Source organism: Chrysochloris asiatica, unplaced genomic scaffold (genome assembly GCF_000296735.1).
Source record: "Chrysochloris asiatica unplaced genomic scaffold, ChrAsi1.0 scaffold00315, whole genome shotgun sequence".
In the NCBI taxonomy this organism is placed as follows: domain Eukaryota; kingdom Metazoa; phylum Chordata; class Mammalia; order Afrosoricida; family Chrysochloridae; genus Chrysochloris; species Chrysochloris asiatica.
In genome coordinates, this window is record NW_006408833.1 from 243986 (window position 1) to 261389 (window position 17404).

The following is a 17404-nucleotide window of genomic DNA, read 5'->3' on the forward strand; positions in this document are numbered from 1 at the left end:
ATATATACATGTTATTGTTGAGTGAACAATAGCAAGATTCTAGGAGACAGCTCCAAATACCCTCTGATCTTTCTAACTTCCCCTCCCAAGTTTACCATCCTTCTCCACTCCTTATGGTCTGCTGAGTAAAACCCACTCACTTTTCTCTTTAAACCTTCTGCTAGGGTAAGTGTTTTCTCCTTTGGAAATGACACATTTCCTCCTTGGGCAGGTGCTGAAGGAACATCCTTCATCTCACTGCCTTTTTACCTTAGCTGTCAGAGAGATTAAAGTCTGTCAACTGTGCAAATCCCCCAAAGTCAGCAAATTTGTCTTATCTCCCCCACCACCCCAAACGCCTCCCTCAACTCTATTTCCTCTTTCATTACTATTTAAATAATCTTAACATCTTTTTGCTAGGCTGCTTGGCTGCTCTTTGGGGTAAGGCTGGGCTTGACATCAATATAATAAACTAAGAAAAAAAATCAAAGTGATACCTTTTATCTGATATTTAAGGTCATCCTATATTGGTTCCAACGGACCTTCTCAACTGGTTTATCCATTTCACCTCAATTATTCCCTAAACAACTTTACATTTCTCACATCTCTGCCTTTGGTTATTCTAACTCTCTCTCTATTCTGTCACATTCTCCCTGTCTTCAGGGCCCACCTCAAAATACTGCTTCCTCCAGGGCTTTTCCTTCTTAGAACTCTAACTGAACTTTTGGCCTCTCTGACATGCATTTTCTATCTTGTTAGTTATCCAAGTACAAATCAGTCTCTCCCACAAACAGGAAGCTCACTTAGGCAGGGACTGTGGCAGACTCTTCTTCATTGTCCTCAGCACACACTAAGCACTTGGTAAGTGTTGAGTGGCTGGCTGGTTAGTTGGTTAAATGCGTACATGCATGCATGCATGAATGAACAGAGAAAGGGTACCTAAAATAATTAAATGAGTCTTTATGGACATAAATAAAGAAGAGAGGGAAAAAGGGAGTGGCTGCATAAACAGATGAGCAAATGAGTGATTTAGTGTAAGCTCTTTAAGAAGCCAAGATTTTTATCTATCCAGTTCGCTGCTATAACTGCAGAATCTAGAATAGAGAGAGTCTGATATACAGTACACGCTCAGTAAATTTTCAGTGCATGAATGAATAAATGGACAAGGAATATGTGAATGAAGAAAAATAGGAGCCCTGAGAACATGCAGTCTTGGCAGAAAGTGAAGCATCATGGGTTGATTTCCAGGGAGAAGGTGTAATTTCCCTCATCTCACCCCCTCCCCACCACCCGGTTTCCCTTCCCAGATCTGGTCACCTCTCAAGTTCTTGATGAAATCATCTAGTTTCATCTTGCGTTCAGCCTTGACGCTGGGACTGTACATGTCGGTATTGAGGAGAATGATGGCAAAAGCAAGGATGAAAATGGTGTCTGGATTCCGGAACTGGCGCACGAGAGCTGGGTTACACACACAGTACCGCTGGCTGCAGGGCAGAAGGAGCCAAGGCCAGACTCAGGCACCAGCATTCTCCACCTCTGCATACCCTCCCTCTCTGGTACCACCAATCCTTTCTTTCAAGAAATCCTCTCTAGTCTTTTGGGTCTGTCTGTTCTCTTCAGTTTCCCCTAAGACTAGCACATAGAAACCACAATCCCTATCTTTTATGAAGCTTTTCCAGGGCCTCTGTGTACACTGTCTCATGTAATCTAATCACAATCCTGCAAGGTAGCTATTAAAAGCCCCATTTTATAGATGAAGTAACTGAGGCTCCAAGTGGTGAGATAACATGCCCAAGGTAATAGAGCTGGTAAAAAACAAAAAGTGAAGCCAGGATGAAAACCTAAATCTTTCTGACTGTAGAGCAAATCCTTTTCCCATTATGGGAAACAAGTTTTTATCAATTCTTCTGTTTCTCCTCTAAATATTCCATAGTGGTGGAGGCCAGGATTTATACCCAAGTCTGTCTGACTCCCAAAGTATTTATAGTAGAATATAATGGTTAAGTTCATGGATGATGGAGTTATACAGACTTGAAGTTCATATCTTGGTTCCACCATTTACTCACTATGACTCTGGGCAAGTTACTGAATCTTTCTAAACTTCTGATTCCTCATCTGCAAAATGGGAGTAATAATAGAAGTACTTGACTCATAGGGTTTTGTGAGTATTCAGTGAAATAATCATGTTAAGTGCTCAGCACTTGATACCCAGTTAAGTGCTCAGTGAATGTTAGTAGCTATTGCTCTTGTTGTCATTTATTGAATGCCCCTGTTCCAGATGCTAAGTTAGAGATTTTATATACACTACATGGGAGCCTCACAATTGCCTTGCAAGATAGAATTTATAATTTCTGTTTTATAGTGAAGAAACTATGAGGTGGCTTGTAAACATATACTACATAGCACCTCTCCCTCCCCTCCCTCACATGCAAAGTAGGGAGGGGCAGCTTCAGGAGTAAGAAGCAGGCATACCTGAATGCTTCAATGAGTCGCTCTACTTTCTGGGCCTCGCCCTGAACTCGAATATGGGATTGAAATTTCCGGAGTGCATCATCCAAATCCATAGAAGAGAAGTCCATTTCATCTACCACACAGCTGAGTAAAGAAAGAAGGGTTGTGGTGATCTCAATTCCTCTGCAGAAAACCTTTTACCCACCCTGACCTGCTTGAATGGATACCTCCACTGACAGGCTTCTGAAATATAGATCCATGGCCTAAACAAGTATATAATGAGGATACTGTTGTTATTAAGTGCTGTCAAGTCTCAACTCCTAGGGACCCTGTGTAGGGTTTCCAAGGAGTGGCTGGTGAGCTTGAACTGCTGACTGTAGGATTATCCTACAGCATCACACAAGAACTCTATAGTGAGGATGGTGCATGGTGGTTGTGTGCCACCGTGTTGGTTCCAACTCATAGTGAACCTGTAATAGGGTTTCCAAGGAGCGGCTGGTAGGTTTAAACTGCCAGCCTTACAGTTACCAGTCCAGTGCTTATCCTACAGCACCATGCCAGTACTCCATAATAAGGATAGAATATTTGAAATTGAGTCCATTCTGGAAAATTCAGGAAGGACACATGGTTACCAAAGGCCCTTCCCATCAACGAATTCGTGGCAGAGATGGGAAAAGGTCACAGGACACACATGCTTTGTCCAATGCCACACAGAAGACTTTATAGGGTTAAGTGAGATTAGACTGAATCCTTTGGGAGCAGGACGTTCCCTTCATCGTCTTTTCAAAGTTTATCTGAGCAAAAGGAATAGGCTGCCCCCTTCTTCCCTCCTGCTCTCCTTCTCTAGGAATCCCTGGCCCAGCATGCCCAGCCTGGGGTCCTCACTCCAACACATCTCTGTTGAACTGCTTCTGTCGGTTCCCTAGGAATTCCCCTATCATCTGACGGCTCAGGCCTTTCCTCTCCAGGATGAAGTGAGCCACTCCCACCGGCGTGTCTGACAGGAAGCCCCGCTCAATCAGATACTGGATACCCTTCTCTGGCTTCCTGCAGAAAGAGGGGACATATATGAGATGATGGCCTTCCTGGAGCTGTGCCCCCCCCCCCCCCACTTCTTGAACTACTTTTGGGCCTAATTGTGGCCTCAGAGAACCAAGGAAATACAGAATTTGGTCTAATCCCTACGTGTTACAGATGAGAAAACTGAAGACCAGGAAGAGGAAGTCACTCACTCATTTCATAGAGCATCAAAATTCCAAGGTACAAGGAAGCTTCAAAAAAGTTAGTGGAAAAAGTCTGTTATCTTTTCATTCCATTTTTTCCATGAATTTTTTGAAACCCCTTCATATTTTCAACCTAACTCCTCCTTCACTGGAGCCACACCAAAATTAAAAGAAAATTGATGTTTAATGAGAGTTTGAACTATGCCAAGAGCTTTAATATTAACAACAGGCCCAAGAGAAGGCCTGAACTCTAGGCCAAGTCCTTCTCTTTAAGTCACAGAACCTCAGAGTAGGGGGAAAAAATGAAGAGGTTATTTTGAGTCATGTCTCATGTCTCACTTGGGCAGTTATCATCCAACCTCTGTCAATGTTTGCATAGGGTTCCCAACTTTTCAGAAATCTGGGTCTATCAGGTACTGCTTCCCAGTTTTGGAACCGCAGAACCTTAAAACCCAACAAAGGTTAGACTTCTGAAGAGATTTTGGTGCTACCGAAATCTCAGATCCATCACTTACCAGTTGTATATGCCTCTGGGCAATTCCCTTTACTTCTCCAAGCCTCAATGTCCTTGACTATAAAATAGGGACACTACTACCCAACTTGCCAAGTTATTATGAGAATTATTTATACGTGACAGTGTTTAATAGACTATTGAAATATAAGGCATTGTTTTCGAATTATTTTTCAATCAAATATCATACTCCCACCATACTCCTAAGTGCCGAATACAAGAGCAGGTACCTAGAAAGAGCTTAGTCAAAGCCATTGACTAGTTCATCATTCCACTGCACCCTCTAAGACCTCAAATATACAAGGGGGCTTCAGAAAGTTCATGTGAAAATAGAATGAAAAGTTAATGGAATGTTTCCATGATCTTCTTGAAGTCCTTTGCTATTTAGCAGATAGAAAAACTGAAGCCCAGGAAAGGAACACATCTTGCCCAGGTTTATACAATGAGACTGGCCTGATTCAGACGAGAGGTCCAGGTTTTCTGTTTCCCAGACTAGGTTTTCTGTTTCCCAGACTGTTTCCCACCAATATGGGGTAGAAAGAACCCTAGTCTGGGAAGGTAGGGCAGACAAAGTTCTAAATTCATCTTAAAGAGTGTAAAATAGGGCTAAAAGACTGGGAACATCCTGCTTAAGATCACATAGCCAGTCAGTGGCAGTACTAAGTGCTTTTTTTTTTTTTTCCCTACTCTGCCATACTGTTACCAATCCTCTTCCCTGAACAGCTGAGGAGAAACATCATTCCACAAAATGAGAGAATGGCAGAATCAGGATCTGTCTTGGGGGCTAAAGTGTCTGTGGCAGCGTAGGAAAGAGCGAGTAGGCTAAAATAGAGACCACATACTTATTGAAGAGGTTGAGGCCGATTCTGTAGTGCCGCCTCTGTACCACATCATTGTTGAAGGCTGGTGAGTCCCAGCTGTGCCTAGTCTCCCGCTGGTAAGTCTGCTTGCAAAGGCCAGTGGCTGGAGGCTCCCGCAGGCTGTCCCGAGATGAGGAGCCTGAGCTGCAGTTGATGGTCTCATTAGAATTGCTGGAGCTCTCAAGGCTCTCGTTATCTCCACCATCAGAATTCTCGCCTGCTGCCTCACACTTCCCCAACCTCCGACCCCCTGGCACACCACTGGGCCCAGTACCACTGTTGGGGGCTGGTGGCAGGGGCCCTGGAGGAGCTGGGGCTGGGCCCTCAGGGGCTGGGTAGTGTCGATGTGGGATTGGGGCTCTGCCTGGTGGCCCCTTGTGCTTCAGGGTCCCATGGGGGCTGCAGCCATCAGCTTCATACACAAGCTGGCGGTGGACAGAACCACGATCTGAGCGGTCGCTCAGGTCCACGGAGCTGTCACTAGGAGGCTCAATGGTAAGCAGGGGAAGGTGGGCAGCTCGCAGTCGGAAATCTCTACACTCCAAGCACCCAGGACCCCTACGAGTGCCTTCTTCACGGCCACCATCTTCCCGGGTTCCTGGTGGCACTGGTGGAGGAACTGATGGGAGAGGGGCTGGTGCCCAGAACTCGGGCCGGCCCTGAGTTGGGGGCTCTGTGCTGGGCAGTCGTTCAGGGGATGGTGGGGGAACTGGGTCATCCAGGTAGAGAGGAAGGTCACTGAAAGATGTGGCTGAGCTGTCTTCCTGCTGTTCCTTTGACTCCCGCTTTTCCAGTTGGCCTGCCCCCGGCTCCTCAGACATGGACCCTGATGGGTGGCAGTTCAGGGCCTCGTCAATGGATTCAGCCAGAGACTTTACCTGTGGGGGAGGAGGGAGAGAAAGGAAGGATAGATGAAGGAAAGTATTATGGGGGGTGGGGTGGGGTGGTAGGGTGGGAATGAAGGTGGGGAGGAAGAAGGGGAAATTTTCCTGGTGGGTTGGCCAAGAAGAGATATTCCCCTCCCCCATCTGACAGGTTCCCTGATGTCTACAAATAACTCCCAGGGAACTATTGTGAGCTCACAGGAGCTGGGACTAATGCCCACAAATTTCCTTCTTAGATGTACCAATTCTTCCTTCACGTCCATGTGGATCCAAGCCAAATGCTACTTCCTTTCTGATTCAATCCACATTCCTGCCTCTGTCATCCCTCAGGGTAAACCAAGATCCCACCTTCCTCTGGGTACCTAGAACCGTCTGTCCGGTCCTCTCTTAGAAAATCTATAATATTTAGCCATGAGAATTTGGACCATGTATGATAACTCTGCCTTCCTGTAATATCTAGCCTGCAAAATGACTCCCAAAGACTCTCACCTGGTTTTCACATCCTTGTATACCACACTGTATCACTCTTGGTTTGTGTGGTCTATATCATATGGCAGAAATGATGATGTATCAGTTCTGAGATTCGCTTGTAAAAGACTGCAGCTTCTGTCTTGGGTACTCTCATTTGCTGTGTTCTCTCTCAGACCACTTGCTCAGGACATGGGGGTAGGGGAGGGGAGTCACATTGTGAGCAGTTCTATGGAAAGGTGAGGAACTGATGCTTCCTGCCAATAGTCGAGTGACTGACCATGATAGCAGACTCATTGGTGTCAGTCAAGTCCTGAAAGATTGCAGTCCCAGCCTTAATTTTGATTGCAACCTCATGAGAGCACTGAGCCAGAACCAGTAGCCAAACTATTTATAGATTCCTAGCCTTCAGAAACTATATGAGACAATAAATGTTTATTGTTTAAATTCAGCTTTAAACTATTAAATTTTGAAGTAATTTTTTATGCAGCAATAGATAACTAACACATTCCCCAGCCAGACTTAGCACTGAAAGCTAGGAACAGATTTGTTCCTTTCCCCCCATTTCCCTCCTGAGGGTTAGGTCCAGGCTGGCTTCTCTCTTTAGTTCAGCTCAACACACTGCTTGACACAGAACAGATGTTCAATTGCATGTTTATTTTATGAATGAAAGATGAATGCTACAGATACTCTCTTCAATTCTTCTCTCCTTCCTTCCATACTTCCTTTCTTCACTAGTTCCAATGAAGTATGTTTAATATCTGTGATCTGGTTGGGCCAGATCACAGATATTAAAGCACAGTGACTGGTTTTCATATAAAGCTTCATTCATTCATTCAACAATTTCTACCAAGTACCTCTTTGGCTGTAGGAAGGAAATTAACATGTTCTTAGCAGCTACCATGTACTAGATGATGTTATATATATTCCATAGTTGAACTGAGTCTTCAAAAACAGTTCTAAAAAGGTTTTATATCCATTTTATTGCTTGTGTTTCAGCAAGTTTACACTGTTTGCTCAAGGCCACACTTGAGCTCAAGGCTCAAGGGAAATGGCAAAACTGGGACTTAAACCAAGGCAGGTATGCCTGAAATTCTAAGTGTACAATGACTTCCCACCACCATCACTACCTATTAGATTCCCACCCTTCTATGCTTTTGCTTATGTAAGCAACACCTTCCATGCTTTTGCCTATGTGAGCGACACCCTCTCAACTATTACTAACTTGCTAATAAATTGTATCTCTCTGGTAGGACCCAGCTCCAGTAATGTTTTCTCAAAAAGATTTATTCTCAGATCCTCCCAGAAGAAAAATTTCTCTCCCTTCTTTGGGTTCCCAAAGTGCTGTATATGATCCTTTTTCAGGGTTCTGAGCACATACAATTTCAAGACTCAGTAACAGTTGCCATTTTCTACTGGACTGGGATATCCGTGAGAACAAGGAGCATGGCCAGCTCACCTGTCCTCCATTATAGTGTTCAGCACAGAGCTTGGTACACGGTGGTGTGGAATAATGGAAAGAGCATGGACTTTGGAATCAGACAGAACTGGGTTCCAATCCAATTTGGGAAAGTCACTTCACTTTTCAGAGCCTCAGTCTCCTCCTCTATAAAATAGGGAGAACAATTCCTGTCTTGAAGATTTGTTTTGAGGCATACACAGCACCTGGCACACAGGAGAAGCTCACTACTATCAGTTAAGACTTAATTTGATCATGGATCCAGTTCCAAATAGTGGGAAAGTTTATTTGCTTATTTGTTCCATACATCAAGATATTTAATTTGATAGTTTTAGCTACTTTTTTTTTTTGTCTTGCAATTTTTTTTCTCATAATTTTCCCCACTCAAATTGTAGCTATTTGCTTTTACTAAATGCTTGTCGTACAACTTCTTTCAGTTTGGAGTATAGGTAAAAAGTAAGAAGAGTTACTACAGCATGGGTATAGGGAAGAAAGGTCCATTTCAGGGATCCTGACCTGTTTGGAGAAGGAGTCCTCCAGCTCTGTGATGTCATTAGAAAACTCTCCAGATGTAGTGACAGAGCTTCCACCACCATCAATGCCCCCACCACAGGAGCCTCCATATGAGAGCCCTCGTTCAAGCCGGTGGCTCCGGGCACCAGCCATGGCACCCTCGTCCAGCGAGGCAGGCTTGCCCTCAAAGTACGCGGGATTCTGTGCCTTTTCATATTCCTCAAAGGAGAATTGCATCCGCATGTTAGAAAGGATGATGCGGCGGGACATGCGGCTTTCAGAAGCTGAACTGCGTAGTCGTTCAAAATTCTTGTTCATGCGGTACTGACGGAAGGCTGTCTGGATGGTCCTGGCAGCCCGGCGGCTCAAGAAGGAGCCCCCATACTTCCTCTCCAGCATTTCCACCTGTCAGGGAAGGGTCAAGTGAAACAAGGTTAGAAATGCTCTATAGCCTCATCTCCCTGGGCCCTCAAGCACACTCACATAAGTCACTGTTAACTACTAACACTGTGCTCTCGCTGTATGCTGTGCTCTACCTTTAATCAGGGATAGCACTTGTCACAATTTTTATTTCTTTCATTTACAGGATGTATATGTTATTTAACAACAACAACAAAACAACAACCTAGAAATCAAAAAGGAAAGAAAAGATTAACTAAATTGTGAGAAAGAAGGAGGAAAGGAAGAAGGAAGAGAGAGAAACAAAGGAAGGAAGAGGGGGAGAGCAAGAAGGGAAAGAGTGAGAAAAGAAGGAAGAAAGGAAACAGGAGGGAAGGAAGGAGAAAGGGAAAGAGATGGAAGAAAGACTGATTCACTTAAAGCCCCACCACCTAGGTAGGCATAGCCACAGTTAACATTTTGGTATATGTCCTTCCAGATATTTTTGTATTTTTCTTCTATAGTTTGTCCCCTAAAAGCACATACAAAGTTAACAATATAGTATCACACTGTTCTGAAATTGTCAATTATGTGTGTGATTCTTCTAATAGACTGAGTTTTTTTGAAGACAGGGTCTAGGTCTCATCTTTATATCTCCAGTGCTGGCAATAAATGTTTGCTGAGTTAATACAAGACTCAGTGGTGAATTAGTTAATGAGTCGCCAATAGGGTGAGGGGTCCTGAAGCCAGTCTTCTCTAATTCCAGTCACCCTCAAATGCCACATTCCAATCCCTCCCTTGGTTTTCTATTGCATCCACACCCCACTCCCACAGAGTCATTTCTTCAGCACCTTCTTGTCCTGCAGGTCTGTGGAGAGTTCATAGCTGTCCGATAGGGCCTTAGAGCGCTTTATCTCCTCCTCCTCTTGCTTCCTCAGAGCGACACTGGCTGGCTGGAGGCGTGCTCGCTGAGCCCAGGGAAGGCCCACTCCAACAGAGGTACCCCCCATGTGGCTGCTGGTGGGGGGCAGCTGGTTCAGTCGGTAGGGGGGTTGACTCCCAGGACTATCAACTGCTGTGCTCAGGTCACTGCCTGGGGTATCACCCTCCACACTGTGGGGACGAAATAAGATGAGCCAGGATATGGGAACAGCAGAGGGGCCTGCTGAGCCAGACTAAAAGTGGGTGGGTACCCTCCCCTCAGCCTCATCCACCACAACTTCCTCACAAATATAGGGAACCCAACATTTAAAGGCCAGAGAGAAGTCTGGCACCTCAAATTGTCTCCTCACTGCCTACACAATTTCTTCCTTTCAGACCCCCTTGCCTTTCATCATCTCCCCACCTCACAGACTCCTCCTCTCACAACTCTATCTTGTTAGACTTGACTCTTTTCCCTTAAGGATCTGTCTTCCCACAGTCTTGTCTCTGGTCTTACTCATGGCCACTTCCCATCATAGCCTTATCCCCAGACTAGTAGTTTCCTCCCAGTTCCTCAAGCTTCTTTTTTCTAATAATTCTGTCTCCAAATAGCTCCATTCTTAAACCTTCCTTCTCATGACACACCCGTTCCCTTACAGCCCACCCCTTAGACGTCTCTCCTCATAGTTCCATCCCTTCATGATCTGGGGAAACTGTGCTTGCTATGTGTGGTTTTCCTCCCAGCATTATCTCCAGCACCACCCGGTCTCAGCACGGTCCCCAAGTACCAGAGACCCATTCCTACATCCTGCCCATTGAGGCTCCTATCCTCCTCCCACCCCCACCCACGCCTGCCCCCTGCAGCTCCACCCCTGCTTTCAGCTGCCTGGACTCCTGGTCTGGCCAGTTCCCAGGGTTCCCTGGCTGCAGGGACGCCGACTCAGTGACAGAAGCAGCAGCATTCCATCCAGCATCCTCACAGGTAAAGAGCTGCCCTGCGAGGCAGCTTCCTTTTTCTCCTCATAGCCTCCTCTGTTCAGCTGAAGAAGGGGGGCAGGAACTGGGCACCAGGTCTTGCCTGTCAACTCAGAGCTGTTGTTCCGCCAGAACCTACTCCCATGGTACCATGGCAACCAGGCTGCCAAGGAACCCAGGTGGCGACAGAGCCCAGGTGCCCTGAGCGAAGCCAGGCAAGGTGAGAAAACAGGAGAGGGGCTATGAGGAGAGGTACAAGCAGGTGAGGCATGGAGGGGGTTGTGGGGAAAAATGGGTGTGGCTGGGGTCCAGTGATAGGTACTGCTGGGGTCCAGAGAGTGACTGGTTTGAGGAGCACAGGGCTATGGAAAATCTTAGCTGATGAGAGCGTTAAGGAGCCACCCTAGCCCTGCTTTGCAGGGTAGGGGCAAACTGGGTAGGTGTGGGGGGCTCCCTAACAGTGCAGGAGCTTGAGCTGTAAGCAAGCCTGTTAGCATTGCAGAAGAGCACTGCAGGCACCACATGGTGACTGCAAGGCCGAGGGCTGAGGGTGGAGTGGGGAAGCTGTACCCACAAGGCTTGTTGGCCCCACTCTGATGGCAACTTCTACCCACTGCTTATCCTCTATCCTCCCAAGTGCTGCTAGTTTGCAGCAATGCCAGCAGCAGGACACAACAGACTGAGGGACTGCTCTCCACCTCACACACTCTCTTCTCCAGGACCTCAGGGACCCTGTCATCACCTAACAGGGGACAGACCCAGCCCAGCCCATCCCAGGCATCTAAGCTGCTCTCTGTTAGGACAGCAGGACCCTGCCCACCACCCTTCCAAACCTTTCCCCTCCCAGCACACAGCTCAAGCCCTGCCATATATTGTCTATTCATAAACCATCCATAGCTCCCACTGCTTCCTTATTCTGGCATTTGAGGCGTCTCCAAAATACAACAGCTAACACTTATAGCACACTTAATATGTTCATGCACTATTTTTATCACTTCCCATTCAATAACTAGTTCACCCTTCAACCAACAATATGGGGTTATTGTTGTTGTTAAGTGCCATCAAGTTGACAATATGGAGTAGGTATTATTATTTAAATTCATTTTATACACAAGGAAACCAAGGTTCAGAGAGGTTACATAACGTATGTATGGTCACACAGCTATTAATGGTAGAGCCAGGATTCAAATCCAGACAGTCGGACTCCAGAGCCCACATTCTTAAACACTAACCTATACTGCAGGGTGGGCAGCCAGCCTGGCTCAGCTCCTGTTTCTCCCAATTACTCCTCTGCCTTCCACATCAAAAACTGCTCATACAGTACCTTCTGTCTGAAATGCAATGTCCATCATCTCTGCCACCTACAATTTGAGAACTACTCCCATGTCCCAGTTCTTTCAAGGTTCAGGTCATATGCTACCACTAAGAAGCCCTCCTGAATCCTACCTCTAGCCAGAAAGTGTTGCTGATGCTGTTCAGAGCTCCCCCCACAGCACATGTTGATTCTTCTTTTTATGGCCCAGGTTAGTCTTGGCAAAGCATGACAGCTATTTGTGTTCAGGACTCCCAGAATTTCCGTATAGAAAGAGAACTTTGTAATCTCCTAGGTAGTTCAGAGCACGGGGCCTGGCTCAGAACAAGTTTTCAATAAAAGCTTCTGCAGTGAGGAAGTGGATGAATGAGCTCTAGCAGCTGCTCTAATCAATATTCTCACCTTAACTTTTACCATAGCCTCCAGTCTCCTCTTCCAATCCATTTTCTAGCCTATGGCCAGAGAGAGCTTTCCAAAAGTACATATCTTATCATTTCACTCTCCCACTTAAAACTTATCCGTGGAAATTGAGCACATTCTATGTGCCAGGCACAGTGCTGCTTTTGTTGTTATTAATGGCTGCTGAGTTGTTCCTGACTCATGGCGTGCCCATGCACAACGGGATGGACCGTTGTGACCTCATTGGCTGATTTTTGGAGGTAAATAGCCAGGCCTTTCTTTTTATCTGTCTGGAAGTTCCACTAAAACCTGTTTGGCCTCATAGCAACATACAAACCACCACTGGCAGACAGGTAGTGGCTGTGTCTGAAGTTCATTGACTGGGAATCGAACCTAGTTCTCCTGCAAGGAAGGTGAGAACGCTATCACTGAACTACCACTGCTCTTTGGCATAGTGCTGGGTGCTGGGAATATAATAGTAAATAAGATGCATAAGATTTGTTCCCTCATGGAGGTGACATTCTAGCGGAGGAAGCACACTATAAGCAAACAAACAAATATATATAATACTTTAAGTAAGGAGCCCTGGTGTCACAGTAGGTTAAGCATTTGGCTGCGAACCAAAAGTCTGGTGGTTCAAAGCCACCAAGTCACTCCTCGGGAGAAAGATGAGGCCGTCTGCTTCTGTAGAGATTTACAGCCTCGGAAGCACTACTCTATCCTATAGGGTTGCTATGAGTCGGAATCAATTTGTTGGCAGTGGATTTGGGCTTTGGGGTTTATAATTTAGGTAGGAATAGGTGCTAGGAAGGAAAAAAAAAAAAAAAAGCAGACTTACAGAAGGTGCTGTTTGAAATGTGGTTATCAGGGAAGGTCTTTCTGAAGAAATAGCTTAGAAGCAGAGCCCGGATGGAAGTAAGCAAGTGAGCTGTGGGGCTAGGCAAGAGCAGTGTTGAGGATGGAACTGTGCCTGGAGTGTTTGAGGGACACTGATGAGGCGCGTGTGGCTGGAGCAGAGTGAGTAAAGTAATATAGGGGCCAAATTGTGAAGGGGATTGAGCTTTCTACAAAGACTGGCTTTTGCTCTTATTTAGATGAACAAAGGCGGGACGTGATCTAATTTAGGTTTTACAGGAGTCACCATTTGTAGAATCACCTCCAACTTTCTTACCAGTCATGCATGGGTGGTTCTCTTGACTTGAGCACAACCTTATAAACAAGGGGGCTTCAAAAAGCTCATGGGAAACTAGAATTAAAATATAATGGATTTTTCCATGAAATTTTTGAAGACCCCCCCCCCCCACGTCCTCTGCCTCATTACCCCAACGTAGCTAACTCCAACTTGCCCGTCAACATTTAGCTCAGGTGTGCCTGCCTACCCACTCCACACAGGCTGACTTACAGGCCCATCTCCCTCTCTAGGACCCAAAACCAAAGGAAACCCACTACTGTGAGTTGATTCCAACTCATAGCAACCCCGTAGGACAAAGTAGAACTCTTCCATACGGTTTCCAAACTGTAAATCTTTACAGAATCAGACTGCTTCATTTTTCTTCCATGGAGCAGCTGGTGGGTTTGAATTACCGACTTTTCAGTTAGCTCAACATTTAGTCCACTGCATTATGAAGGCTCTTTGTTCCTAGGACAGGAGAATTAATTAAGCTCATTGAATCTGCACAACTTATTGAGGCAGGCACCCATTTTATAGATGAGGACACTGAGGCTCAGAGAGGTAATATTATCTTGCTTACAGTTACACAGCTAATAAGTGAGAAATGTGGATGCAAACATCTTGTTTCACCCCACTCCTCGATCTGTATTGCCTCTGGATCGCAACTCTTTGACAATTCCCCCTCCCACTCATCCCCCCCCCCCACACACACACCTTGAGAGCTCTCCTCTTTTTTGGTTGCAAAGGAAATAGTAGTAGGAGTCAACAGCCTACCAAGAGGGGGCCTGTCAAAAAGGCAAGTGCTTGAGAGGGTTGCTCCTGATGCCACACACACTGCTGAAGAAACAGGACCTGGGATGTGGAATCTTCCAAGTCAGAGCACCAAAGAGGCCATGTCAATCACATGGGGGAAAAAACACAGCCCTTTGCTGTGGGGGTTTTTCCCTCTCTAATATATACACACAGAGAGAACATATGGTAGACTAAAAAGCTGAGCAGGGTTAGGTTCAGGCCCTGGTTGCTCTCTACCAACGTTGTGACACTGGGCATACCACTTTACCTCTTTGCACTTCAATTTCTTATCTGTGTGGGGCCTGAGCAAATGCAATCCCCACTTTGGATTCCTGGGCTTCAGAAAGGGTATGGGAGACCTCCCCTTTTCTGGACTCAAAAACACACAGGTACAAAAACACAGATACATCCCAGGTTAACAAGCCTAGAAGTAAACACATACCCACAAACACAGGAAAACAGATACAAATGCATGTTGACATGCACATATACAGATGCAACCACACAGAAAAATTACTTGCAAACCAACACGCATACCCCAGCATCTACATCCACTATCTATTGGGCTATTCTGTGAGAGAGATTGGACAGCATCTTCTGCAGAGGAGGAATAAGCTATGTTACACAAATAACCACAGTGCAAAGTAGATACTTATCAGAACTGAGGAACAGAGGAAGTGCTGGGGCTGCTAGGGAGAGTCATGGCCAAGCAGAATCAAATATAAACTCACACATACTGTGGCAGGTATTTTCCATACATTATGAGTATTTAATCTGAATGGCAAATGTGAGGGAAGAATTAGGATTCCTATTTTATAAGTGAAGAAAAAGGCTCAAAGGCGAAGTGATTGCCAAAGGTTCTTGGATTAGCAAGTGAGAGAACAGACTTTCCCCTACTGCCTTGTAGGCTTTCTGGGGAAGAAAGCTCTTGACCTGGGCCTTGCCTAGAAGGAGCTGGTAGAATAAAGAGTGAGGGAACCACATAAGCCAAGACACTAAGATGGAACAGGAGGCTCCATACGGGTTTGATGCTGGCCTGCCTGTACATGGTGGGGGCACTGACCATCCCCAGATGCTGATCCTGCTGGGAGGTCTTCTCTCCCTTCTTCCCTTTATTGGCACTGCTTGGAGCCAGGCAGCCAGCAGGGGATGGGATCAGGATGCAGTTGCCATGGAAATGAGTGGGGGCTATTGCCATGGAAACCATAAGATGAGGACAAGAGGAAGCTGGGGGTGCTGAGGACTATCCCCATGACAACTTAGGCTGGAAAGGAGAGACTGGAAGTAAGATAGAAGAAAACAAGATGAGGAGGTCAGCGCCTCTAGATGGGGTCAGGGGCTTTGGGCCCTGGGAGGAAAAGACTGGGCAAGGAGAAGACTGGACCCAGCAAGAGGGACCTCCAATTACCTGTTTCTGCTGCCCAATCTCAGTGCCTCAGAAATTCCAAACCTGAATGCAGCCTGGCTTGGCAATAGGGGCTGACAGGGAAGAAGAATACCCTAAGGGGCTGACTGGGAAGTACAGTAGACAAGCATAGGCTTTGGGAGCACATAGACCTGAGTTTGAAAATTGGCTCTGCTTCTTTTCAGTCCTAAAAATAATAGTTGTAACTTATTGAGAATGTATTCTTTTTGAAGCATAGCAACTTTGCAGGGTCTGAACTGTTCTCCCTTTGGGGATAAGAGAGATGGAGAGACTGCCTGAGGTACAGAGAGATGAAGTAACTCAGCAGTGGTGGAGCCAGGAGTCAAACAAAAGTGTCTCTCAACACAAAGCCTACCTCATGCTAGGTAGTGAGCCGTCCTCAACGTTTAAGCCCTAGCATTCTCCATATTTCCATGCCTTTCCACAGTGCCATGCAAAGGGTCAGATGCTGGGTAAATATTAATGGAGTGTGTGGATAAGGAAGCAACTCACAAGAATCTGGAAAGACTGAGGTTAGATGAAAGAAGTCCCTGACTTTGAGAGCAATGACTCATGAGTTTGGTTGGCCAAGGGTTGAAAAAGATCCACAGAGCTGGGATGGCATCCAACCCCACCAAATCAAAATTGAGGCCTAAAGAGTCAAAGTGACTTGCCCAGGGTCACATAGAATGAGAATCCAAATCCACTTTCCTTCTAGGCTAGCATCCCACTTTTGAATTCAGAAGTCCCTCTGAATCTGTCCAGCCTCCTTTAAGCAACTGAACATCAGCAACAGCAGGTCACTTGCAATTCTTAGACTAAGGTGAACTGGTCCACATTTCAATGCCTTTGCTCATATTCTTCCTTTTTCCTTCTGCCCAGAATGTCCTCCATTTACCCTTCACCTAAAGCCTTCATCAGTCTGGGTGAGGTTATCTTCATATTTCAGTACTTGAGCAGTCAGGTCTTCCTGGGAAGTCAGTTCAAGACTTCCTCCTCTGTGTCTTGTGCATACCCATATCAATAGATCCTTACTGACTATTTTGTGATTCTCTGCCTCTACCCTGCTCTTCCTCCCTTGACCACAAGTTTCCCAAGGGCAGTGGCCTATTATGATTCACTTCTGTGGACATACCATGCCCAGGCTAGGGTCCAGCAAATAGTGGGTGCTCAGCAGTCACCTTGGTCACCTTGGTGACCACAGGTAGCAGTAATGAGTTTCTGTATGAACATCCTACCTGACAATTGTTATTGCTAAAAGCCATAGCCCACATGCTCAAAAGCCACCTGTACCCAGCCTTATGATTATATCCATCAGAAACCCATAGAATCTACCAGGCTCAGAAAGTCACCACCTCAAACACTTGAATTCAAGCACAGAGTCTCATACAGTCACATTCTCTTGCTGCTGTTGTTGTTGTTAGGTGCCATCAAGTCAGTTCCAACCAATATGTACAACAGAATGAAATACTGCCTGGTCCTGCGTCATCTTCACAATTGCTGTTACTCTTGAGCCCATTGTTGCTGCCACTGTGCCAATCCATCTCGTTGGGTGTTTCCCTCTTTATTGCTGTCCCTCAACTTTACCTAGCATGATATCCTGCTCCAAGGACTGGTCCCTCCTGAAATATGTCCAAAGTATGAGAGGTGAGGTCTGGCCATCTTGGATTCTAAGGAGCATTCTGGTGATACTTTTTCCTACA

General features: G+C 45.9%; 1 protein-coding gene across 1 annotated transcript in view; it reads right to left on the minus strand.

Annotated features, from left to right (window-relative positions):
• IQSEC2 (IQ motif and Sec7 domain 2) overlaps window positions 1-17404 on the minus strand; it is a 131797-nt gene that overhangs the window by 8234 nt on the left and 106159 nt on the right. Inside the window, exons 3-8 of the mRNA XM_006875264.1 lie at window positions 9578-9839; window positions 8352-8753; window positions 5007-5902; window positions 3316-3477; window positions 2452-2574; window positions 1297-1463 (exon numbers count right to left, since the gene is read on the minus strand). Coding sequence (XP_006875326.1) covers window positions 1297-1463; window positions 2452-2574; window positions 3316-3477; window positions 5007-5902; window positions 8352-8753; window positions 9578-9839 — 2012 coding nt within the window. The remainder of the gene's footprint in view (window positions 1-1296; window positions 1464-2451; window positions 2575-3315; window positions 3478-5006; window positions 5903-8351; window positions 8754-9577; window positions 9840-17404) is intronic.